General features: G+C 34.5%; 4 protein-coding genes across 4 annotated transcripts; 1 reads left to right on the top strand and 3 right to left on the bottom strand.

Moving 5' to 3' along the window:
• Positions 1 to 512: 512 nt before the first annotated feature.
• LOC122602539 (protein GAMETE EXPRESSED 1-like) lies at positions 513 to 3,207 on the bottom strand. The gene is made up of 6 exons (XM_043775145.1): positions 2,723 to 3,207; positions 1,946 to 2,533; positions 1,465 to 1,591; positions 1,192 to 1,378; positions 970 to 1,114; positions 513 to 869 (listed from the first exon to the last, which is right to left on the bottom strand). The coding sequence occupies exons 1-6, from the start codon at positions 3,205 to 3,207 to the stop codon at positions 611 to 613; spliced, it is 1,791 nt and encodes a 596-aa protein (XP_043631080.1). The 3' UTR covers positions 513 to 610.
• A 7,437-nt stretch (positions 3,208 to 10,644) lies between these two features.
• Positions 10,645 to 12,601, bottom strand: LOC122602540 (wall-associated receptor kinase-like 2). The gene is made up of 3 exons (XM_043775146.1): positions 12,421 to 12,601; positions 12,194 to 12,334; positions 10,645 to 11,882 (listed from the first exon to the last, which is right to left on the bottom strand). The coding sequence occupies exons 1-3, from the start codon at positions 12,587 to 12,589 to the stop codon at positions 10,714 to 10,716; spliced, it is 1,479 nt and encodes a 492-aa protein (XP_043631081.1). The 5' UTR covers positions 12,590 to 12,601; the 3' UTR covers positions 10,645 to 10,713.
• Positions 12,602 to 15,196: 2,595 nt separating this feature from the next.
• On the bottom strand, positions 15,197 to 17,745 carry LOC122602537 (wall-associated receptor kinase-like 1). Its single transcript, XM_043775141.1, has 3 exons — positions 16,893 to 17,745; positions 16,702 to 16,812; positions 15,197 to 16,473 (listed from the first exon to the last, which is right to left on the bottom strand). Exons 1-3 carry the CDS (start codon positions 17,743 to 17,745, stop codon positions 15,308 to 15,310), a joined length of 2,130 nt encoding a protein of 709 aa, XP_043631076.1. The 3' UTR covers positions 15,197 to 15,307.
• A 4,137-nt stretch (positions 17,746 to 21,882) lies between these two features.
• Positions 21,883 to 24,687, top strand: LOC122602534 (wall-associated receptor kinase-like 1). The gene is made up of 3 exons (XM_043775137.1): positions 21,883 to 22,847; positions 22,937 to 23,089; positions 23,277 to 24,687. The coding sequence occupies exons 1-3, from the start codon at positions 21,929 to 21,931 to the stop codon at positions 24,524 to 24,526; spliced, it is 2,322 nt and encodes a 773-aa protein (XP_043631072.1). The 5' UTR covers positions 21,883 to 21,928; the 3' UTR covers positions 24,527 to 24,687.
• The last annotated feature ends 1,137 nt before the right edge of the window (positions 24,688 to 25,824 follow it).

Raw genomic sequence — 25,824 nt, 5'->3', positions numbered from 1 at the left:
CTCTTTGGAAACCCCACTCATAATGAGAAACTATCTATTAATTATTCTTCCTTTGACTTTAATAAAGTCAAACAATAAAACAGTAAAACACTAGACAATTCAAATATTGTAATCATCTTAAATTTCCTTACCAAATTGCAACCATCTTGAATTATCAAAAGCTTTTACCATCAAATGAATTACTTCAAATAAATTGTACCACAAGATTTCTGTCATATATATGTAAGACGATTTATAGAGTTTCTTGAGTTTTCACGTTTTCGTTCTATTTGCAGTCAATTCTATCAGAAAATTTAATCATTTTACTAAGACCATGGAGAGAAAATGCCCGGAAATACTTTGTTTCATGACTTGTTTGCACAAAATAGCATCGCATTTAGTTCTTTTGCACTAAGACCTCCCAGCCAAACAAGATATCTCAACAGACCCTTATGTTTCAAGCAGATCTTCCATCTGAATATTGGGCCGAAAAGCTCTAGTTATGGCTATGAAATATGAATGAATAATGATGTTTTAATTTTTAATATCTAAACCTCATATGGGTTAGTACTTTGTACAGTAAGTCTAAAACTACAAATTTCTTAAACCCGATTACATAAGAACTTTAAAGCTATCTACCTTTACGACGCAGATTATATCCTCTTGAAACTGAAGTAGTGATTAGATTCTCTTTGACTTCTTCCGGGAGTATGAAGTCGGGGTCTTTGTTAAGGTCTTCCAATTCATCTTCAGATATATCGGTGTCAACCCACGAAGACCAGTTCACATCAGTATCATCATCGTCACATAACAACTGCTTTTTTCCTAAAATGCCATTAATCTTCTCCATTAGTGATTGCAGCATCACATGGTTTAATGTCTCGTAGTCTCTGCTCGAATTTGAATACAAGATACAATAAATGATATTTTAGAATGCAGGCAGCGGCTAATATAATGTTGAGATGTATACAAATGTAGATTTTTTCTTACCTGTATATGTAAATGGCATAAACAAGTTGGCATGATGCAAGAACTGCAAATATTAACCTAACAATGTTGATAATCCAAGCTTGTTTTTCAATATCAAACCCATATCGAAACACCAGAAATTCGATAAAGAATGTCACACATAACCCTGCACGAAAAGATAAATGTAAGGACAAAAAAAAGAAAAATGTTTAAACGATTTAAAGTAACATCTTGCTAACTTACCTGTATATAACCTGCATCTCACATTGTAGGTTTGCTTTGTATTTGTAAACATGTATAGAATGTAAATGAATACAGAATATATCATGAAAGCTTTAATGACCCGTGATTCCAACAAAATTGCATTATGCAGAGTGAAAAGATTGTTGATGGCAAGAAACATGTTTGCTTGTTTTGATTCGAAATTTTCCTATCAAACATAAAAGGATTAATAAGAATGAGACAACACGCATTCAATTGAATAACCATTGCAGAAATGAAACTAAAAAGGTCAACCTGGGCGGCCAATACAGCTTTTGAATTCTCTAGTAGCTTGTGATTATTCTGCTTAAGTTGATCTTGCATTTGTATAAATTCATTTTGTTGACTAAGACGTAACTCTACTATCCGTTGCACAGTTTCCCTTCAATCAGTTTCAAAAACTCAATTAGTATATATATGCGTATTGTGTATGGGTTGATTCGGGTTATGTTTTATCCTTCACACTAAAATGGAAACCTTAATACCGCCTTTTAATAGCTATAAACGAGTGAAATGGGTCAAAGTCGCCCAATGTGTATTTTTAATACATGCAAACCTCTTACACTTACTATTTAGAAAATATTCACTAACAGTAGAACCAAAAACTGTTTATTTGTTAAGTAAACCCGGGCTGGAAAACTTTACCCATACTAATAACTAACGGGTTATGAGTTGAGCCCATTTCAAAGTGTTACGGTGTTACCTAACCCGCCTATTTAGCCAAAAACAAATTTACCTGCTTTCTTCCATTGCTTGGGATTGAAAGCTATTGACAGTCTGAAGAGCCTCAAGAGCAGCCATCTGGTGTTCAACGAGTTGTTTTTGCTTGTCTAAAGAGACTTCTGCTATGTTCTCGATATCATTAGCTTTGGTTTGCAAAGTATCCATTTTCATAAACATTGCATCTCCAAGTTTGTCAATTTCTTTTTCGATTTTAACAGCTTCGTTCCTTAAATTGTTCATTTCTTCACCCAACTTACTAGTAGACTCATTGAGCATTATCATCCCTTCATCGAGCTTCTCATTCATATTTATTTGTCGGTTACGCAGTTCCAACTGATTATCTGCTATTTCAAGGGATTGCTGATACACCGATTGTGAATGCTCTAACACAACATTAACACGTTCTTCAACATCTTTTGATGTTTGAGCCAGTTGTTGGGTTTGATCATCAATAGAAGTTAAAGATTTATGAATATGATCTGAACTATGCAACAAGCGCTCTGCTTGCTCTCCTATGTTATCTAGCTTTTCCTCTGCGGTTTCAGCAGATCTCTTGAGTTCATTCACCAATCTTTCTGTTTGTCGCTTGAATGCATCAGTCCTGCAAGTAGAGTTCGACTACTCATTGGAGTTCTATCTTAATATGGAGCAAGTATACCTTGTTTGTTAAAAATAAAAACATGTATATGGATGCCTTTAGATGGATTTTTTTCTATGATCTATAAGATAAAAATATAGTGTAAGTGTGCTAGTGCATGTGTGTTTTTGAGAGAGGGCATAAGGGTCTCACTGTAATTGATGGCAGATAGTGTTGGTCTCCAGATAGAACTCCAGATAGATGCCATGGACCTCCTGGTCCAGCCTTTTGAGACAATCGACCATGCGAGATTTTACATCACAAAAAGGAAACGGGGACCTCCCAGTGTCCTTCTGAAAGCAATCAGTAAGATGCCAAGCAAACCTAGACCGCTGTTCTTCACCTGCTAAAATTTCCGAGCACCCTGCAAACAATTTCTGATATGCATTTTGCCAACAAGTATTAGACAGAGCAACCTTTTTCTTTGCCTTTTCAACCAGCAACATTCCCTTCTTACTAGTAAATAGCTCCATGGAGAATTCAGCAACAACATTATTCAAAGTTTCAGGATTTTCAGAAGGCTTTTCACTAGAATCAGCCTTTTGTCTGGAGAATAACCAACCGTGTGACTCGATGTTTTGTGACAGCAACACAAGTACCCATAAGATACAAAGAATATAATTCTTTGTATGACTCATTGGATCCAATAAGCAACAATGATATGCCTGTTTATAAAATATCAAAAAATTTCGATTAGGGTAGGAAGTAGTTTGTAAAAAGAGTACTGCAGAACTTGTATGGAAAGATTCTTGAACCTTAAAGACTTTGACTACAGATGAGCATATATCAGCAAAGCAGTAAATATATCAAAAAAAACTAAGACAGAAAAAAAAAATGCCAGTATAAAACGAACGACTAGCAGGCAAAGATTGTGGTCCTATGTTAAGATCTACATTGCTAGTGCAGTTGTGCGTAAAGCAAACGGACATAACTTGTCTTACCAATCAACTTGTGGCAACACAATTCAACTGACAGCAGACAGATAATTATGTACAACGAACCCAAGATAAAACAACAACGTATACTAGCACTAAAATAATGGCTTATGAATTTTCACGATTTCAACAGCCTTGGCGAAATATGCTACAAAGGGTACTTGAACTTTTTTTTAACATTCTTGTAACCACATCTTATATCACTTCAACATAAATTTCAAAATTTTGTTCACTCAAATGGAAATTAAAGATATAACTTTGACTTATTAAGCAACAAATATCCTCATATGACAAAGTTATTATTAACATATATATAATCTCAAACAAGTAACCTGAATAGGAAAAATCTGATTATTGTTCTAGAAATTTCAAAGACGGATTCATTACACATCATTGTTTCTGTTATATATGGGTATTTTTCAATGAAAAATATACAAAGTACAACAAATTTAAAGATTTACTAGTACGAAGATGACAAAATATACTAATCGTATCAATTAATTGTATAGTTTATTAACAATATATATAACTTACATATATGTAATATAAGTTTGTATATAAAATTTTGTGCTTACATACCGTTTAAATAAACAAAACAAATTCCAAAGAGAATTGTTCTTGTTTGATTGAAACAACGAGAAAAGCCTGTGTTGAAAATAAATACAGTATTTTTTTTTTATATATATATAAATAAAGTAAGTTGCAAATTAGTGGGAAACAATTCTTTCAAATGGGGTTGTGACGGTTGAGGTTCCATCATTTTCTTTTTCGTTTTTATTTTCCAAACAAGATTTCATCGGTCATAGGTGAATTTTTTTTTTTTTATTTATAAAATCGGACAATGAGAACCTCTTGTAAAAAGTTTTTTATGTTATTACTAAACCACGTTGGAGTTAGTTAAAAAAAAAAAAAAATTATATTCTACACCTTTGTAGTTAACTTCTTCGATTCTATAATTACATTATTTAATTACTAACTTAAATTATCGATAGAAGTTGTATTTTTTAGTACTTGGATTTTAGACCAGTGTCAAATACATGAGTTTTATAATATTATCACTATAAGAATTAGCATATTAAAAAAAGTATTTATACATTAAATATAAAAATATACTTAAAAAGGATTAAGATATTCACATCTTAATATTGAATGTTAAATCAAATCAAGGTTGGATGGTATAGCAGAATTTCCTTTATATAAACTCTTCCAGAGTACCAATATCTTAACTTTAATTATACAATTGACTAAATTTACATTGATGTCTTGCAAAAAAATAATTTATTTTCATGGGATTTAGTCATGGTTGTTAAGAAGATTAAAAGAAGCTTGTTCGTGGGATTCCAATGATTTCGTGTATTGTGATTTTATTTATTGGGAACATTTTATATAAAAACAATTTGTATTCTAAATATAATTTGATTCCACCTACTAAAAACAAAAATGATTATCCTAATAATAGTCTAATTAAAATTACCAATACAGCAATACTACAATTAGTTTGATTATAAAATAAAATATTAATATTAATATTAATTCATATTTATCTAAATGTTGGTTAAAGTGTAAGTTTGATTTTAGGTATAGCTTGTTATTCGATAGACATATGTAATAAAATATTAATTATTTTTTAATTGGGTTAAAGTGTAAGTTGGTGATAAAAACCAAAAAGTGTAAAATAATTTAGACGATTTAATTAATTTGAAGAAACTGAGGACTGTGATTAGTCAATTGAGATTAGATCGGTTGTCGTTTAGTATATATTAAGATAAAATAAGATTAAGATTAAGATTAAAACTAATATTATGATTAAGATATGAAAATCAAATATAAATCTTTTATATTAATAAAACAAGATTATTTATATAAGTTATTTTTAGAAATAAACCAATGTGTCAATTAAATATTTATTTCTAATTTTCTTTTACAAAATCATGACATCATGGGATGTTTTCTAATTTTCTTTTTTTTAATATTTCATTTTCTTATTTTTCTATTTCTTTTTTAACCTTAGACTTCTTTATCTTTATAATTTCATTGCGTGAAAACTTATTGATTAAGCGACAGTAAGGTTCTTTTATATAATTTTTATTCATGTTGCCTTTATTTTTATTTATAATAGATTTCAGACTAGGTTCATTATTATGAATAGTTAGAAAACCAATATGTTATCATGTTGCCTTCATTCTTATTTATAATAGATTTCATTTAAATACAGATTCGGTTCGTTATTATGAATAGTATGAAAACCAATATGTTATTACTGACTATAAATCTTTTAATCTGAGTACTTTTTACATCATGGTTTTTATTATAATCTAATTTAATGATTCTAACATTAAATTACTAGATTTAAAAGTTTATCTTTTCTTATGTCACTTGCTAGATTTGAAGATTTATCTTTCTAATGTATATATATATATATATATATATATATGGGTGAGTTATTTATAGTACAAACATTTAAAAAGTACAAAAAGTACATGTGTAAGTTAACTTACACATGCTTGTTTCTTCCATCTCCGACCACCACCATGTAACATTCGAGAAATTTGACTTTTGTTGACCCGTTAGTTTTGTGTACATTTGATTAATAATGATCATTTACTCTATATATGATCGAGTTTGGCTATGATTTAATTGTGTTCAAGGTGAATATACATTTTATATATATATAATGATCATTTTTAATCAAGTTGTGTTTACATAATATTCAAGGTGTTTTATGAGATCGAAATGGTCGTTAATGTAACGGTCGATTGCTAACTTGTGGTGTAACTAGATTGATTAAGTAAATGAACTATCCATGGGTCAACCCATATCCTAGACCCATACTCATGACCCAACCAAAGTCTTACACCTCTCTCCCTCTCATTCATTCATTTTTCTTATCTCTTTCTCTCTATTAAATGCAAGAGCATTTAACTCTCTTGCACTCTCCTCCTTCTCTCTAAAATTAATACATCAACTTAAATGTTTCAAACAAGATTTTGTTAGGGTTATTCATCTATATCATCATCTTATCAACATATCAAAATTTGGGTTTATAAATGCAAGAAATCATCCAATTCGGGTCATTTTCGGGTTTGACACTTTGGTAGAAGATTTGGTAAGTTAAAACTATCTCATATTCACCATTACATGTTTATAATTATGTTTCTAATCATATTCAAGTGTTTCTGGGTCACGAATTGAGCCAAAAGTCGAATTAGGGTTCTTGTTGATAAATGGGTCAAAAACAATTTTTTCTTGTTAATTTGATAATGGGTCGAAATGATGAAGTGGGTTATGCCCAACCATGTCTAAGAATATTTGTGTATACCTTAAGTGAGTCTTTTTCCCTTCAAAAATTGGTTTAGGTCGATTTAGGGTTTTGGTGTTCTTGGTGAAGTCTTGGCCGAAAATCAACATCTAATTGATGTTATGGAATGAAATTGTGGGTTGGGAATTGTTTACCCACGTCCATTTATGTGTGTTTGAGCTTCACAAAGTCGAATTTGAGGTTGAGTGTTAGTTTTGGGGGTTCATGGGTCGGTTTTGAAGGTCTTGGGGTAGTGTTTGGCTCATTTGGGGGCTGCTGGTCGACCAGGTGCAGACCTGGGCTTTTTGGGCAGTAATTCCAGGCTGCGGCGCAGTGGCTGGGCAGGATCCTTGACTGCGGCGCAGTGAAGAAACACTGCTGCGCAGTGAAGAAACACTGCTGCGCAGTCTGTTACTGCGGCGCAGTTGGTGCCTTTATTTATTGAAACATTTCCTAGCTCGACTTTAGTTAACCTAGGATCGTCCCGACCTTTCCGAAATGTCCTCTTATGACCTTATTGGTGCTCTACACAAGACAAACCATTCGTTCAAAGTCGTGAGTCAGTTTTGGAACCAAAATTTGAGATTTTAACTCAAACTATATACATATATATACATATATCTTTTGATCCGTAAGTCCGTTTTGGACGTATGACCTATCGTTGAAATCGTGGGAGAGTCTACTTTCTCATGGTATAATCCTTTTGAAGTAAATCCATTTCCATTTCTAAAAATGTCTTGTCAAAGTGTCTTGTTCTTACTCGGAAAAGTTGTTTAAGCGTTTGTGGGTTTGTGACTCGGTTTAAACTTACTAAATCAACTTGTTTAGGGTTATAGAGTTGACTTTGATGATATTATGATATACATTCATAGGTTGTGGACTCGTAGTGGTCGGTGAGCGTTAATAACCCTTTGTTAACTCGTTATTGTTGCTTGGAAACCAAGGTGAGTTCATAGCCCCTTTCTTTACATGATTTTGGGGTGAAAAGTGTACATCGTGTTCATAGTTTAGTTTGATCGTTATATGTTCCTTTATGTATGTCATCAAGGTTGTGTGGTTGTTTGGCTAGTTTATCAAGGTTATATGCTCGTTTGAATCATGAATCAAGGTTATATGATTGTTTGGCTAGTGTATCAAGGTTATGTGTTCGTTTGAATTGTGAATCAAGGTTGTGTGATTGTATATGTTTGTATCAAGGTTATGGGGTTCATTAAATGATCCAATCAAGGTTTCAAGGCTTGGTGATCGTTTAACGATCCCAATCATGAGATCATTTGATGACCCAATTAAGGTTTCAAGGTTGTGTGATCGTTTATCGATCCAAATCAAGGTTTCAAGGTTTTATGATCATTTAATGATATAATTATGTTCATATCAAGGTTAAACGGTTATTATCCCGACACTTGTTTCTTATAGTCAAAACCTACGAACTCACCAACTTTATGTTGACGCTTTTTAGTACGCTTTTCAGGTAATCAAGTGAATCAAAGACGTGATGGATGATTGAATTGCATGTGATAGGATTGAGCTTGGACTTTGTGGATCCGTGATTCATTGCACCCGTTTATGGGTTATGCCTAGGATCGTTAGCCATCATTTGGACTATCTCTTTTGTAAACTATTGATGGTGTTGTGCTCCTTGTGCATTATTTGATCTGTAACTTGTAATTGTACTTAAATTATGTATGAATTACTCAATCCTTGAATGCATTTAGCACCTCTACTTAATTTCCATGTCACGCTGAGCTTTTCTACTAATGCCTCAAGTTTCCGCCTTGTTGGGGTGTTACACACCACCACCATCATGATCCTCCGGTGACAGCGACCATCTCCGGCGAGACTTACACATGTATAAGTTAACTTTCCAACGATAATCAGGTTCGTTTTCGGGTGGATACGGTACGGGCCAGAGGCCCTCATCCGTTCAAAGCTGACCGTCAAGGGATGCATATGGGAATCGTATGGATTTGATGGGCGGCGATCCAAGAGATGGTGACGGTTTGCTACGGTACGGGCAAATCCCTTGATGCCGACCCCGGTGCCGTGGTTAGGGTGGTCGGAGATGATGGTGGCTGGTGGTGGTTGTCTCGCGAAGGAAAAAACCTAGAAAATTTAAACCTTAAAATGCTAAAAAAGTTGTACTTACACATGTGTAAGTCTCGCCGGAGATGGTCGCCGTCGTCGGAGGATCATGGTGGTGGTCGCCGTCGCCGGAGGATCATGGTGGTGGTCGGAGATGGAAGGAAGAAGGAAGAAGAAGGAGGAAATACCTTGTACTTTTTGTACTTTTTCAAACCCTTGTACTAAAAATAACTTTCCTTTTCGCCGGAGATGGTCGCAGTCGCCGGAGGATCATGGTGGTGGTTGCCGTCGCCGGAGGATCATGGTGGTGGTCGGAGATGGAAGGAAGAAGGAAGAAGAAGGAGGAAATACCTTGTACTTTTTTAAACCCTTGTACTAAAAATAACTTTCCTCTTCGCTGGAGATGGTCGCCGTCGCCGGAGGATCATGGTGGTGGTCGGAGATGGAAGGAAGAAGGAGGAAATACCTTGTACTTTTTGTACTCTTTCAAATCCTTGTACTAAAAATAACTTTTCTTTATATATATATATATATATATATAGAAAAGATAGTTTTCATAAAGGTAACAACGGTAACCCATTAATCATTCTTACTTCTATGGCAGTTACACACAAATCAAATAAATATTATCAAAAGTTTTATTAAAATACCCGGGTTGAACTCAGACTCATTAGCTAGTAAGATTGACAAAGTACAAATAGGTTTGTATTAATTAAAAATAAATATAAAACATTGTTGTATAAGTTTTTATATAAACACGTTTTACAACGACATTTTGTTAATGGATAGTGATAAATCAACCTAATTGGTGTGCCTAAAGATATGCCTAATAGTAAGATGATGACATGTAGAAAAATCAGGAGGCAAGATTAGGAAAGAGAATTAGTGGAATTCACATGTCAAATTCTTAACGTTTTAGGCATATCTTTAGGTATATGAGTTAGGTTGATTAATCATTTTCCTTTGTTAATTAACTTAACTAACACCTGGTTATTTGAATATTATCAAAACGAGCAAGAGTAATCGAACAAGAGCCTTCGTGTTCATTATCTATTCGTGTTTATGCTGGCGTTGATGGCAGATAACTCTATTGGAATAAAACCACCCATTCGATACCATTGACTCTTTAACTTATCTCATTTTTATCTTGGCCAACTGAACTGTTTCACATATATGTATGCTAGCCTAAGCCAATCCCGAAAATCCATTGCCATGTCGTTCACACAATCACACCACTTTTGATAATAGGAAATGACCACAATAGTTGATTTATTACCACACATATATATTACTGACTTGTACAGTGTGTTATAAAAATTATATTGTGGTAAAAAAATCAATCTTTGTGGTATACCTAAATCCCATTAATAAGGGGGAGGTGGTGCAAGGAGCCGACAACCCAAGGGCCCAATTTCTGTAGGGGCCCAAAAAATTAAGTTTTCGGCCCTGCATTAATCCTCCATGAATCTAGTTTCCATTCGTGTGCTATGTGATCCATAATACGTCTACTATACATTTTCCTTATCGATAACAATTCGTAGCAGCTTGTTATAGTGTTCAAATATTTGATACCATATGACAGATATAGAAAGAAGAGTTGGATTCACAATCCATAACGGATATATTTAATCTTCTCTATATACAAGACAATAATAAAGTTCTTAAAAAAATCTATATTAATAATTGGATATAGCAAACATACATGAAAAACATAGAATATGTATGACAATTTGAGTTTCGAATTTAGATTGAGATGTTACTTTATTAAAACAGAACAATGGAAGAAATCAAGGCTTGGTCAAACATTACCTTATAGTTCGAACAATCATTCAGATTTCAGTAATGCTGTCTTTGAAACTCATTGTTGATGCCGACTTATCATATGTAAATAGCGGTAGCTCCTCACTGTAATCTGTGAGTTCAATACTAGTTTGAACTGTAGACGCCATACACCACCGCATTCTCATGCTTTCTAACTCCGAGGCTACTTCTTTCATTGTTGGCCTATTTTTTCCATTAGGATTCAAACATCGAACTACCAAGTTAGCTATTGCCAAAAGCTCGTCGCTTGAACCCTCGTTGACAACCACTGGGTCAAATAAAGACATCACACGACCTTCTTCCATAGCAAAAATGAAATGCGTAGCTAAATTTCTAAATTCACCAAATCTAGCCAATGAAATTGGCTTTTCTTTTGTTAAGAGTTCAAGTAAAACAACCCCGAAACTATAGACATCACTCTTTTCGGTGAACTGACTAGACTGAAAGTACTCTGGATCCAAGTAACCAAATGTCCCTTTTACTTTGGTAGTTAAGTGAGTTTGATCTATTGATACGACCCTTGAAGTTCCAAAGTCAGAAACTTTGGCTCTGTACTTTTTGTCCATAAGTATATTCGTTGTCTTGATGTCCCTATGATATATTGGAACCGAAGTTGCCGAGTGCAAGTAAGCAAGTGCTCCAGCAACCTCAGCCGCGATTTGTATTCTTTTGTTCAAAGACATTGGGAACTCACAGCTCTCATCTTGAATAAGTTCATACAAGGTGTCATTCGAAATGAACTCAGAAACGAGCAGTGGGACCTCTGTCTCTAAACAACATCCCAATAGTTTAACCACATTCCTGTGGTTAACTTGAGAAAGTATGACAATCTCATTGATGAACTGCTCTATTTGGCTTTCGTCAACCGCCTTTGATTTCTTGATTGCAACAATTCTTCCATCTGTTAACATGCCTTTGTATACTGTGCCTTGACCTCCACGACCAAGAATTCTGTTCTCGTTAAAATGGTCAGTGGCTCTGTCCAACTCTTTGGATGTGAAAAGTATGGTTTTATCAACTAAGCCATTATCTGTTGCTTGTTGATGTTTGAGAAGTAGCCCACCATTGCGTTTAAAAAACTTCTTTTTGCGCCTCTTGTCTATTGTTTTCCTGATTATGTTGTTCAGTGAATAACTAAACACAACCAGGATAAGCAACCCAATGCTTAGGCTAACACCTAAAAGGAGATAAATACAATTGCAAGAGATTAAAATAAAATCTTAAAAGATTCTACAATTTACTGGTAGTGGTTCAATTCCCATGTACATATAATCATCACTTAATGTAATTGCGTTTGTAAAATAGATTTTACGTGTAAAAGTTGTGTTCGAAAAAACATGTCCCAACTAGCTTGTTTTCCCAAATTTGCGTTTTGTCTCTACGAAAACATAATCAATTAGCCTAATTAATTCTAAGTCTAACATGTTTTGTGGTCAATTTTTGTTGTGTTTCATATTGATATCAAGTAGCTAGCTGTAGAAGCTTTACCTAGAATAACACCTAATGATGCTTTGTGGCTGTAGTCACAATATAGTTTCATGGACGATTCCGAGCTATCGTCATCATAGGAGCCTAACCGGCTTCCACAAAGACCCCCGCTGTGCTCACATTGTTTACATTCTTCACTTTCTATAACCACATATATAATTAAACAGAATATCATCAAGACACAAAAAATAAAGTATAAATGGTGACAAGAATACAGAATTGCGTACTTTTGCACCCATTTGCTGGTAGATATGGATTTCCTTCATCTGTTGTATTACACAAGCATAGATAACGAGTGTCTCGCGGTTCCTCGCTGTCATCTTTTTCTTTTAAAAACCCGTAGACCTCTTTACACTCGGGAGGCCTATCATCCGTAGTAATTAGACGATTCTCCATTGTTAGGGGCCAGAAAAGTCATTGAGACCATAACCGTGATCGTCTGTTGTTGCAAACTTATATTCAATACCTCTACATTTTCGAATGACTGACATATATGGTTTTGATGAGTTGATACAATCTATTTGGTAATATTTGTTCAAAAAACAACGCGTTTGTCCAATTCCGAAAGGAAATGGAATCTCGACCTCCCCACACCTTTCTTCGCAACCTTCCTTTGCCAACTTAAGAGCTTCAGTTGATTTTGTGGTTAACAAAATCAAGATAAGCAATTGGTAATAAACTTTAAATTGCTTCATTTTGTTAACAATAATTAAAGAAAAAATAAGAGATATATAACCAAACGATTCTGTGGTCATATCGTCTAACTTGACAACTGATTTGATTATTTAACAGGAATATTTTTTTATCAAAGTCAACCTAAGTCAAGTTTTTCCACCTTTTTATCCTCCAAAACAAGTGGCTGGGGGAAAAAAAAACAAAAGCTAACGTGTACACTTTGACATGGTCTCTCTTTGTTTTCAACGGCAAATATAGACTAATGATGCGCCACCGACAACGTACCGGTATTAAAAATCACCAAAACATTGTACCGTTCTGGGTCCGAAAAACCCCACAAGCTACCAAATTTAACTATGGGATTATCCTGGTACCGTCTCCGTTCTAATCCCAAATATAGACTAGTGATGCGCCACCGACATCGTACCGTATCGGTTTTAAAAATCGCCAAAAACATTGTACCGTTCCAGGTTCGAAAAATCTCACAAACTATTACACCAAAATCCCAAAATACACCAAAAGTGAATGCCAGTTCCAATCCCACCGTACTTTGGTACCAAGACCAAGTTCGGGATTTGAAAAATATTCCTTAGTTTCTATACACGACCTTTTAGTTTTCAAAGATGTTGAGGTCATAATGTATTGTATGATTTTTGGTGATAAATCTAATAGATAAACATGTTAGGTTTATGTTGGTTTTCCTTAGCCCATGTGGAAAGACACACTTGATAAGCCCAAACCTAAAGTCAATGGTATTGTTGACTTTGGATGAAAGAGTTATGTGTTTAAGAAGTTTTTGGTGCAACCACTTCTTAATTAGACCAATAATAAAAGAATGTGTGAGATGAGAGAAAACCCTTCATTCCCGTTCTTCCCTACAACAGCCCAGAAGACTGAAGATTCCGAGAGATTAAACCGTTGGATGGTTCCCATTTTTGTACAACAGCTTCACAGAATCTGGGCCAACATTTTGGACCATTGAATTCGTCTCAAGAGGTCTGAAGCTCGAGTTGTAGTGGCTGGAACAGAGGGCAGAAAAACTGGTGATATTATTCTTCTTTTGTTTTTTTTTTTTGTTTCCATAAATCTTGATACTTTATTCCAAGTGTATGATGATTGTTATATGCCTCTAGTATATCTAGAGAAGGTCAGATTGTATTGCTCTATTATTGGTAGTAGTGGACTTTAAGCAGCCTAAGCGTCCCGTGGTTTTTACTCTCACTTTGAGAAGTTTTTCACGCTAAAAGTTCTTATGTTTGTGTGTGATATTGTTTGCTGATCTTATTACCATTAAGGGCTGATTTTGATTGGATTTAGGGTTTTCTATTTGTTAGTTTCCTCGTAGGTTCACACTGGTTGTGAAAAGGTTGCCAAATGAAAGGGATATTTCCGCATTTGTGTTTACCGATGTGGTGTTTATTTCCCATCAAAACACTCCGATCTGGGTCAGACTAAACTGACATAGCTCACATCTGATGAATCTGACTCATATCACACTTCATATATGTTAAACAAATATCCGTTACCACACATTCATGATCTTTTCAATCAACTTTAAGGAGCATCTTATTTTTCAAAGACCGATCCTCGTTCGGGCTATCATCAACTTAATACTTGTGAAGAAGATATTCCGAAAACTGCTTTTAGGACCCGTTATGGCATTATGAATTCTTAGTCATGCCTTTTGGTTTGACAAATGCTCCTGCGGCTTTCATGGATCTCATGAACCGTGTTTGTCATCCTTTCCTTAATAAATTTGTTATAGTTTTCATTGATGACATCATGATTTCTTCAAAGTGTCAGTCCAAACATGAAAAACATCTTCGTGAAGTTCTTAGAACTCTTCGGCGGGAGAAATTATACGCTAAATTTTCGAAATGTCAAAATCTTTATTCCGTTGTAGTGTTGCCGTTTTTGTTCCATATAAAGCAACAGTGGCCGGAAAACATAATGTTACTGGAGGTGATGATATCATTGAACATGTTAGGTTGCCGGTTTTACGTTGAATGGGTGGGGTAAACCTTTGGGTTGGCAGCCATGACGTCTTCGACTTTCAAATTCCCAACCCCCATATTTTGAGCCCAAATTTGTTTATATAAATATATTTTATGTTTATATTTTCTTATCACTTTTACAGAGTCCAGTAGTGTTTTTATTTTCCGGTCAAGGCAAGTTTTGGCACCACACCCCGGTTTTTGGCAAGTTTTGGCAAATTTTAGAGTATATATGTGGTGCGTTTTTATTGGATGGTTTTGCTTGCTGGACTTGCGAGCACTAGATAAATAAGAGTTGAATTTCACATAACGAATATATTTAATCTTCTTTAAATACAAGGCAATAATAATGAATTCTTTATAAAAACTAATAATTTGGCATTGCAAAAATACCTAAAAAAAAAAATATGTTTGACAATATGATAAAACTAGATAATGGGAGAAATCAAATAGTGTCTTTGAAACTCATTGATGTTGATGTTGATGTTGATGTATCATATGTAAATAGAGGTAGCTCTTCACTGTAATTTGTATCTTCAACACTAATTTCAACTGTAGAAGGCATACATCGTATCCTCATGCCTTCTAACTCTGAGGTCACGTCTTTCATTGTTGGCCTATTTTTTCCACTGGGATTCAAACATCGAATTGCCAAATTAGCTATTGCTAAAAGCTCGTCACTTGAACCCTCATTAACAACCATAGGATCAAATATAGACATCACACGACCTTCTTCCATGGCAGTAATAAAATATGTAGCTAAATTTCTATGTTCACCAGATCTAGCCAATGAAATTGGCTTTTCTCTTGTTAACAGTTCAAGTAAAACAACTCCAAAACTATAGACATCACTCTTTTCAGTATACAAACTAGACTGAAAGTACTCTGGATCCAAGTAACCAAATGTCCCTTTTACTAAGGTAGTTAAGTGAGTTTGATCTATTGAAACAAACCTTGAAATTCCAAAATCAGAAACTTTGGCTCTATACTTTTCGTCCATCAGTATATTCGTTGTCTTGATGTCCCTATGATATATTGGAATGGAGGCTGCGGAATGCAAGTAAGCAAGTGCTCCTCCAACCTCTGCTGCAATTTGTATTCTCATGTTCAAAGACATTGGGAATTCACCGCTCTCATCTTGAATAAGGTCATACAAGGTGCCATTTAAAATGAACTCAGAGACGAGTAGCGGGACCTTTGTCTCTAGACAGCATCCCAATAGTTTTACCACATTCCTATGACTAACTTGAGAAAGTATGACAACCTCATTGATGAACTGCTCTATTTGGCTTTCATCAACCACCTTTGATTTCTTGATTGCAACAATTCTCCCATCGGTTAACATGCCTTTGTATACTGTACCTTGACCTCCACGGCCAAGAATTCTGTTCTCATGAAAATGGTCAGTGGCTTTGTCCAACTCGTTGGATGTAAAAAGTATGGTTTTATCAACTGAGCCGGTATCTGTCGACTCTTGTTGTTTAAGGAGTAGCCCACCGTTGCGTTTAAAATACTTTTTTTTCCGCCTCTTGGCAATTGGATTTTCTACTAAGTTGTCCACTGAATAGATAAACACCGATAGGATAAGCAACCCAATGGCTAGGCTAACACCTAAAAGGAGGTAATCAATGCAAGAGATTAAAATAGGAATCTTAAAAGATTCTACATTTTACTGCTGAGGGGTGGTTCCCATGTACATATATAATCATTAGTTACTGATTTGGTGGTGTTTCAAAAAGTTTAATTAGCCTAATTAATTCTAAGTCTAACATGTTTTGTGGGCGCGCAATTATTGTTGTTTTTCATATTTATATCAATTAACTAGATATAGCAGCTTACCTGTAATAACATCAGATGATGTTTTGTGGCTAGAGAAGCTGTCACAATACGGTACGTAGTCCGTGTCTGGACCGAGTTCACAAGACGGTTCACATATCCTACATGGCTTACCTAGTACATAAATAATCTCATCAAAACACTAAAAATAAATAAAGTATAAATAGTATAAAGATTACAGTAGAATTGCATACGATTGCACCCATTTGGTAGATATGGATTTCCTTCATGTGTTATATCACACTCGCATCTAATATAATCCTTCAACAAACCATCATTTAGTTGAAATGATAGCTTACTACACTGCGGACGCTCATTAACTGGAATGTCATTGATTGATAGGGGCCAGAAAAGTGATATGGGAAGAGAATAATGGTTGCTATCATCAATGGACTGATTAGGATAAATGCTTCTATTAAAATAAAAATCCTTATCCACCAAAAAGGCAGACCCACAGGTGGTTCCTTCTGCGCCGCGCCTTTCCAGGCCAGTTAGATTCAAGGTGAACTGATCAAGATAATAAGGAACCGTTGCTTGGCAACAACCCATGCCATAGCAGTTGTTTCTGTCAATAAACGTGTCGTTGTGGCAAGTTGTTGAGCATCCTGTGACAGTTTTCCCAAATTCCGTGATGACAGCATTGCCACACCCCTCAACGACAAATTGATTACGCGATCTTGAAAATAAGAAGGGACTTACACTGCTGCCAGGTTTGGTGGTATTAATTAAGATTTGACTACTATTCAAAACTCGATCCTGGCAGTAGTCATAAGTCAATGAGACATTAACTGTGATTGTCTGATGTTTTAAACTTATATTCAACACCTCTGCATTTTCGAATGCAGACAGATATGGTTTTGATGAGTTACTACAATCTACTTGGTACCATTTGTTCAAAGAACAACTGCCTCCAACTCCGAAAGGAAATGGAATCTCGACCTCCCCACACTTTTCTTTGCAACCTTCATTTGCAAACTTAAAAGCTTCGGTTGAATTTGTGGCTAACAAAATCAAGATAAGTAATTGGTAAACTTGAAATCGCTTCATTTTGTTAACAAAAACTGAAGAAAAGATTAGATAAATGTAACCAAATGATTTTGTGATCATCATTATGTTTATTCAATGGAGCTTTAATTTTTTTAGTCAAAGTCAAACAAAGTCAACTCTTTGCACCCTTTTCTCTTCCAAAACAAGTGGCTGAGAAAAAGAGAACTACAGTGTTCACTTTGACAGTCTTCTTTTCAATGGAAAATATATGGATTACCATACATGTGGTGATAGTTTTCAAATGTGTCACGAGTCGAACAAATTAAAGCAATAACGAGACGACTCGATGGATAGCTCGACTTTTTCCTCCGCAAATTAAAGCAATAACGAGATGACTCGATGCATTCGTAGATTTTTTTGGAAGATCATTCTTTTATATTATCTAACATCATGATTTTTATGATTCGAGTCACGACCTAAAAACATAGATGTTGAATCGAGTCAAAAACAACGAGTCAACAACTATGCATCTCGTCCATTTAAGCTTGTACAAAGTAAGAACTTATACAAATTGTCTTAAAACATCAACAATTACATTGGAGGTTCTTAATTTCTATGTAGTCAATTTTGTAATATGTTGGTGCCAGTGATATTTCGGTTTTCGTCCTTTATCGATAACAGATCAGATTTCTCTCCAAATTTCGATATCATGATTTTTAGTGAAATTTATCGAAATCTCACTGAAATTGGTTAAATTTTGGTTCAAACTTCGGTCTAAACTAATTTTTCACCACGATTTTTTTTATTTTTTATTTAATTTTTTCTTGTCTAAACTTAAAACAATATGAATATTACTAATTTTTGCATCAATTATTGACACTTTAAGCTTGACTTTTGATATTTAGATTAAATATCAAGTAATAATCAATAACTATTTATGGATATTGCATAAGAATAAATTACCGAAATTTGAAAATTTCAATCTTCGGTCCTTGACCGAAATATCAAAATTTCAGTCCTTAACATTTTGTTTTTAAAGGTATGAATCATTTGCTTGCATCAGTGGATGTAACTTACGCTGTCTTAATCGGGTCCGCGTTAGAGAGCCCTCACCCTAAGTACCTAGTAGAAGGGAACCTCCCAACTAAAACGCCCGAAGGCATGACATTTAATTGGGATAAATCCTGCCTCCTCTACATGACTCAAACCTGCTTCACTGGAAGACTTTATTGTAAAACTTCTTCAAATGTCCTTCCTAGTTCGAGACCTCCAGCATATAAAGCTGGTGCTCAACCAATAAGCTATAACGGGAAGTACTTCGGTCCTTAACTACTTATTTTGCTTTTACGTTAGAAGTCAATAGTTTAGATGATGTCAGTATGATGTTAGTTTGGCCTCATCATGAGTTTCACATAGGTGCATCTGATTCGAGATTCTATTATCATCGAATTCAAGCTTGAGCTCGAATTTCTCGAGTCGAGCTCGAGCTTTAAATAATTCGGCTCGAATACTTATCGAGCTTTTCAAGCTTTATGTACCTCATATGTAAATTTGTATATATACATGTCAATATTAATACTTAAATAACCAACTCCACATTCTACGTGGGCTGTTTGTGGATTTTTTTTAGAGAGAGGATCGGGCCATATTTACCATAAAGAGGAAAACTTGAGCAATAATTTACCATAGCGAGTTGTAACACCCCAAGGTAGGCATAGAATACACGAAAAAAGTATAACACACAATGAGATTAATGTAGAACGAAAACTATATGAAATAAAAGGATTCAGTGAATCCAACATCGAGTAAGCAAAGTATCCACAAAAGAATGCATAAGGAGCATACAACCATCAAAAGTTTACAAAATAATATCAAAAGATGGTCAATGGTCCTAAGCATACCCATCATAAGGAAATGAATCACGGATGTCCAAGTCCAAACCCCAACAAATACAACAACCAATTGTCACGTCTCGGATTCACATGATTACCTAAACAAGATCAACGCTGCATGGGTTGGTGAGTTCGTATGAATGGATCACAAGGAACCATTGTCAACTATTAACAATATGAACAAAGATAAGGCAAGTAATAAACTTACAATAAGCCTTTATACAACACATGGCACGCAATTTAGGTTTGCTTATAGCACAACCTTGTCACACAAGTATTCACTCAGTGATTTCACGAGATAGTTAGAATACGCGCAATAATTAAGCACAAATCATAACAACATAAAAGAATGTGCCAAACATGTCCCATAACATTACGAATGCAATGATACTCTCGATGTCATTACAATGACCATGGTGGCGTCTCAAAACATCAAGTATATAAACACTTGGAAGAACATTGCCCCACATCCATCAAGTATAACAATACTTGACATAACAATGCTTGGCATCATGTACAATCAAGCATTTGGTCCATGCAATCATGAGTCAACAACATTAAAAGTCATACTTAGAATACACACAACCTCATGAAGTATGTCAACACTTTGACATACTTTGACACATTGTGTTTCATTTTCCAGATTTCCATTCTCCTGTTCACCTAAAAGTTGGTGAGACTATTATAAAAAGTTAAGACCTTTTTTAAACCATGAAGAGATATGAGACAAACCTGAACATAAGCAGTGGAAATGAAGCTGCTTTTGCAAGTTGGAATGGCTGAAATCAGCATTATTTGTTCAAGTCTTTTTGAAAAAGCTTGAAACCTTTTGGAAATGGTTGATTTTGGTTTTTTTGGGTTTAATGATTCTCCCTTTGATAATTTTTACTGGAAAACCATTGAATATTTTTATTTTCTGAAATCTATATATAAATTTTTTTTATTGTTATAAATGATTTTTGTTAGTAATTTTGTAACATATAAATGTACATTTTGATTTTCTTAAGGTTTATTTGTTCATATTTGATGTTATATATTTTCGTTTGTATAATATTATATTTGATGAAAAAAAAATTATATCAATTAGTTCATTCAAAATATTTTACATCATATAAAATAAATAACAATATCTAAGGTTAATGTTGAAAAAAAAAACAAAATATTAAAGTTAAAATTGACAATTTAAATTAGCACTAAAGTAATATGTTTATATATTGTTATCGGGAAAAATAATGGGCATAACATGAAAGTTGTATGTTTTTAAATATAAAAAAAGTTTATAAAAATATAAAATGATATAAAAAATAAAATATAAAAAGAAATTGATTGAGAAAATTAAATAGTTTATTTATCTATGTTTCATTTTTTCTTCTCTATACACCTATATCTATATCTATACACTTTTATAATAATTATTTCACACTTTATTTTTAGAAGGAAAATTTACTTGGATGTCCAAACAGAGAGGACTAGTTCATGAATTGAATTATTTTTTGAAATATTCTCAATTTAGACAAATAAACCTTGAAGTATAGTATTAAAACTCTAGATATAATTTGACAATTCACGATATGACATGTGTCCTTCTTTTTCTTTCTTTTGTTGATATAAAATGGACTATCACTGCCATCTTTCTCCCGATGTCTTTATCTGTTACTGCCGTCGACGTTTGTTAAAATTTTCCAGGACGGCTTTAGCTATCAGTCTACCACCAACGTAGATGACGAAAAAGAAATTAATGCAAGTTTGGTTTTAACTATTGTTTTCGTTATAAATTTAAATATTATCAAAGATAAAGACTTTAAAAGTTGAAAAATAAAACATTTAAAATGTAGCGTGAATATATGATAAAGAATAAAGAGAGAAGATATAAGAGCTTTGTGTAATTTTTTTTTTTTTTTGGACAAAGAACTTTGCGTAAATAGATAGTTAGATTCACAAAGATAATTTAAGTAATTTTATAGAGGTCAATCTATGCAACTCGAGAGATTGAGGCATTGGAGAAACGCGTTTTTGCATAATTAGATGAATATCACGAATTCACAAGATGAATTTAATGGGGTGTGTGTGTGTATGTGTTGGATTTAAGAATTGGGTCCCCTGATCTAAAATCCTCAGCTTGTGAGTGTCGTGTCTATATTTTCGCCATTCAAAAAGAAGAGAGACTATGTCAAAGTGTACACATACTTTTCTTGTTTTTGAAGATCAAAACTTGCAAAAAAGTTGACTTCAGTTGACTTTAATTAAAAAAAGTCCCATTAAATAAATAATCAAATCAAGGTGTCTGTCACATATGACCACATAATCATATTTATCTTATCTTTTCTCCAGTTTTTGTTGTCAACAAAATTATGAAGCGATATCAAGTAGTTTACCATTTACTTATCTTGATTTCGTTAACACATTCAGCCGCAGCTTCTGATCAGTTGGCAAAGAACGATCGCGAGAAAAAGTGTCAGTTTCCAGATCCTTGCGGAACAACAAATTCAACTGAACCTCTTAAGTTAGCAAAAAAAGGTTGCGAAGAAAAATGTGGGAAAGTCGGTATTCCATTTCCTTTCGGAATTGGCGTCAGTTGTTCGTTGGACAAACGGTACAATGTGGATTGTATGAACTCATCAAAACCATATCTGTCTGCATTTGAAAATGTAGAGGTATTGAATATAAGTTTACAACAACAGACGATCACGGTTAAGGTCTTAATGACTTTTGACTGCCAAAGTCAAGTTTTGGATGGTAGTCAAATTTTAATTAGTACTATTAACCCTGGCAGCAATGTAATAAGTCCCTTTTTATTTTCTAGATTGCATAATATATTTGTCGTCGAGGGGTGTGGCAACGCTGTCATCACGGACCATGGGAAAACTGTCGCAGGATGCTCAACGACTTGCCACAACGACACGTTTGTTGACAGAAAGAAGTGCTATGGAATGGGTTGTTGTCAATCAACAATTCCCTATTATCTCAAACAGTTCACCTTGAATCTAACAGGCCTGGATGATGGAACTTGTGGGCCTGCCTTTTTGGTGGATAAGGATTTGTTTGTTAATAGAAGCAGCGTCAATCGGCCCCAGTCTATTGATAGGGACCATTACTCTGTTCCGATATCACTTTTCTGGCCCCTAACAATCGATGACATTCCAGTTCATGAGCGTCAGGAGTGTAGACGGCTTAAGGTTCGTCTAAATGATGGTTCATTTGAGGATCATATTAAATGCCAGTGTAATGTATCAGCTCAAGGAAATCCATATCTATCAAATGGGTGCAAAAGTACGCAACAAATCTCTAATCTATATACTATTCATGTTTGTTTTTTTTTCGTGTCTTGATGATATATTCTAATGTTTATGTGGTTATAGAAAGTGAAGACTGTAAACAATGTGAGGGCTGGGGGGCTGTTTGTCGAAGCGAGGTAGTAGGCTATAATGAAGACGGTACCTTGCTCGTGGTACCAAAATGTGATGGCATTGTGGTCTCCTATGGCGGCGGAGTATCATTAGGCGGTATTATAGGTATGCTAAAATTGACCAAAAAACAAATTGAGCTAGGATTAGGCTAAAGTTTTTCAAACTTTTCTACTACACCTAACTATAGTATCTTCTGAGTCTTCTTTTACTCATTGAATGATGTCTGAATTGTAGGATCTTTTAAGATTCCTATTATAATCTATTGCGGTGTATTTAATTATCTTGCTTTTAGGTGTTGGAGTAATCATTGGGTTGCTTATCCTGGCTGTGTTTAGTTATTCACTGCACAACATAATCAAGAAAACAATAGACAAGAGGCGGAAAAAGAAGTTTTTTAAACGCAATGGTGGGCTACTTCTTAAACAGCAACAAGCAACATATACTGGCTTAGTTGATAAAACCATACTTTTCACATCCAAAGAGTTGGACAGAGCCACTGACCATTTTAATGAGAACAGAATTCTTGGCCGTGGAGGTCAAGGCACAGTATACAAAGGCATGTTAACAGATGGAAGAATTGTTGCAATCAAGAAATCAAAGGCGGTTGACGAAAGCCAAATAGAGCAGTTCATCAATGAGATTGTCATACTTTCTCAAGTTATTCATAGGAATGTGGTTAAACTATTGGGATGCTGTCTAGAGACAGAGGTCCCGCTGCTCGTCTCTGAGTTCATTTCAAATGGCACCTTGTATGACCTTATTCAAGATGAGAGCGGTGAGTTCCCAATGTCTTTGAACACGAGAATACAAATTGCCGCAGAGGTTGCAGGAGCACTTGCTTACTTGCATTCGGCAACCTCCACTCCAATATATCACAGGGACATCAAGACAACGAATATACTCATGGACGAAAAGTACAGGGCCAAGGTTTCTGACTTTGGAACTTCAAGGTTCGTATCAATAGATCAAACTCACTTGACTACCAAAGTAAAAGGGACATTTGGTTACTTGGATCCAGAGTACTTTCAGTCTAGTCAGTTCACTGAAAAGAGTGATGTCTATAGTTTCGGGGTTGTTTTACTTGAACTCTTAACAAGAGAAAAGCCAATTTCATTGGCTAGATTTGGTGAATTTAGAAATTTAGCTACACATTTTATTTTTGCTATGGAAGAAGGTCGTGTGATGTCTTTATTTGACCCAATGGTTGTCAATGAGGGTTCAAGCGACGAGCTTTTGGCAATAGCTAACTTGGCTAGTCAATGTTTGAATCCCAATGGAAAAAATAGGCCAACAATGAACGAAGTAGCCTCAGATCTGGAAGGCATGAGAATGCGGCGTATGCCTTTAACTGTTCAAATGAGTATTGAACACTCAAATTACAACGAGGAGCTTACCTCAAAGTTAGAAGGCATGAGACTGCGGCGTACAACTTTTACAGTTCAAAATAGTTCTGAACACACAAATTACAGTGAGGAGCTACCACTATTTACATATGATAAGTCGACATCAACGAGTTTCAAAGATAGCATTACTGAAATCTGAATGAATATTCAAACTATAAGGTAATGCTTGATGAAGTCTTGAGTTCTCCCATTGTTCTCTTGTAATAAAGTAACACCCCATTGTAAATTCGAAAAGCAAATTCTCATACATATTATTTGTTTTTCAAAGTCCAATTAATATAGCTTTTCTTAAGAATTTCATTATTGCCTTGTATATAGAGAAGATTAAATATATGTGTTATGAATCGTGAATCCAACTCTTATATCTATAAGTATCTGTCACATGTTGGGGAATTCAGTAAATAACGAACAAATAACTGAATATCATATCATACAACCTCTGGAAGGCATGTGATCGCTTTCACATTAGATCAATTCGGCAGATCACTCAAACTATTAAATCGGATACAATAAGAGATTAAGAATTTTTTGTGTGTTTATTGTTGGAGAGAAAATAGAACCTGAAACAGAATGATTACGGGATGAGTTTTTGTGTTTATTAAGCCCATTATCAAATTAACAGATATTTCCAAGGTTTCATAAATTGCCAATATAGTCCTTTTATTTCCGAAAAAAAATTCAGATGATTTTTACCAAAGCAGTTTAACGGAAATAAAAATTTTCCAAGCTGACGTTAGACCCCGCTTATAGAGGCGTTGCCCTCGGACCTCTGTAAATTCAGATAGGCGTTCACTCTGCACTTTCAATCTTATATGATGTCTTGTTATGACCCTATTAGTCAAACAAGTTAATTTAATTACGTTCAAATGTCCAACATCATAAATTTCAACACTAAAACAAGCTACTTTGGCTTGTTACGATAAACAAAATGTGTACTATACATATTATGGATCATATGACACAAATGAAACTTAGATTAGAGGATTAATGGCAAGCATGTCTCCGAAAACCTAATTTTTTTGGGCCTATGCAGAAATTGGGTCCTAGGCTAATCCTCTTATCTAAGTTCCATTTGTGTGTCATATGATCCATAATATGTCTAGTACACATAAGTACACAAATTGGATTATCCATAACAAGCCAAAGTAGCTTGTTTTAGTGTTGAAATATGTGATGTTGGACACCGATTAATGGGATTTAGGTATATTGTAAGTGGTATGATTGTGTGAACGACATAGCAAAGAATTATCGAGATGGTTTAGGCTAGCATACATGTATGCGAAATAGTTCATTTGGCAAAGTTAAAAGATGGGAAATAATAAAGGTGCACATAAAGGCATAATATCCCCCTCGTTTGACAACACTTTTCCAACCCATATGAACCTATGAGATAGAATACACTAAATGCAAACAAAAACCACCCCTAATAATCGTAAA

Source organism: Erigeron canadensis, chromosome 6, assembly GCF_010389155.1.
Source record: "Erigeron canadensis isolate Cc75 chromosome 6, C_canadensis_v1, whole genome shotgun sequence".
Taxonomy (NCBI): domain Eukaryota; kingdom Viridiplantae; phylum Streptophyta; class Magnoliopsida; order Asterales; family Asteraceae; genus Erigeron; species Erigeron canadensis.
Note: the sequence above shows the minus strand (reverse complement) of the source record. Positions and strands in the feature narration are given on the sequence as shown.

What these genes read in the sequence shown, in the direction of transcription:
- LOC122602537 (XM_043775141.1), bottom strand. Translation starts at nt 17,745, where the DNA reads ATGAAGCGATTTCAAGTTTACCAATTACTTATCTTGATTTTGTTAGCC. An exon ending in TCTACCAAATGGGTGCAATC is followed by an intron (nt 16,813 to 16,892) that starts GTATGCAATTCT and finishes TTTATGTACTAG; the next exon opens with GTAAGCCATGTAGGATATGT. An exon ending in ATCATCTGATGTTATTACAG is followed by an intron (nt 16,474 to 16,701) that starts GTAAGCTGCTAT and finishes ACCTCCTTTTAG; the next exon opens with GTGTTAGCCTAGCCATTGGG.
- LOC122602540 (XM_043775146.1), bottom strand. Translation starts at nt 12,589, where the DNA reads ATGGAGAATCGTCTAATTACTACGGATGATAGGCCTCCCGAGTGTAAA. An exon ending in ACCAGCAAATGGGTGCAAAA is followed by an intron (nt 12,335 to 12,420) that starts GTACGCAATTCT and finishes ATGTGGTTATAG; the next exon opens with AAAGTGAAGAATGTAAACAA. An exon ending in ATCATTAGGTGTTATTCTAG is followed by an intron (nt 11,883 to 12,193) that starts GTAAAGCTTCTA and finishes ATCTCCTTTTAG; the next exon opens with GTGTTAGCCTAAGCATTGGG.
- LOC122602534 (XM_043775137.1), top strand. Translation starts at nt 21,929, where the DNA reads ATGAAGCGATATCAAGTAGTTTACCATTTACTTATCTTGATTTCGTTA. An exon ending in TCTATCAAATGGGTGCAAAA is followed by an intron (nt 22,848 to 22,936) that starts GTACGCAACAAA and finishes ATGTGGTTATAG; the next exon opens with AAAGTGAAGACTGTAAACAA. An exon ending in ATCATTAGGCGGTATTATAG is followed by an intron (nt 23,090 to 23,276) that starts GTATGCTAAAAT and finishes TCTTGCTTTTAG; the next exon opens with GTGTTGGAGTAATCATTGGG.
- LOC122602539 (XM_043775145.1), bottom strand. Translation starts at nt 3,207, where the DNA reads ATGAGTCATACAAAGAATTATATTCTTTGTATCTTATGGGTACTTGTG. An exon ending in CAAGCAATGGAAGAAAGCAG is followed by an intron (nt 1,592 to 1,945) that starts GTAAATTTGTTT and finishes AACTGATTGAAG; the next exon opens with GGAAACTGTGCAACGGATAG. An exon ending in GAGATGCAGGTTATATACAG is followed by an intron (nt 1,115 to 1,191) that starts GTAAGTTAGCAA and finishes CTTTTCGTGCAG; the next exon opens with GGTTATGTGTGACATTCTTT.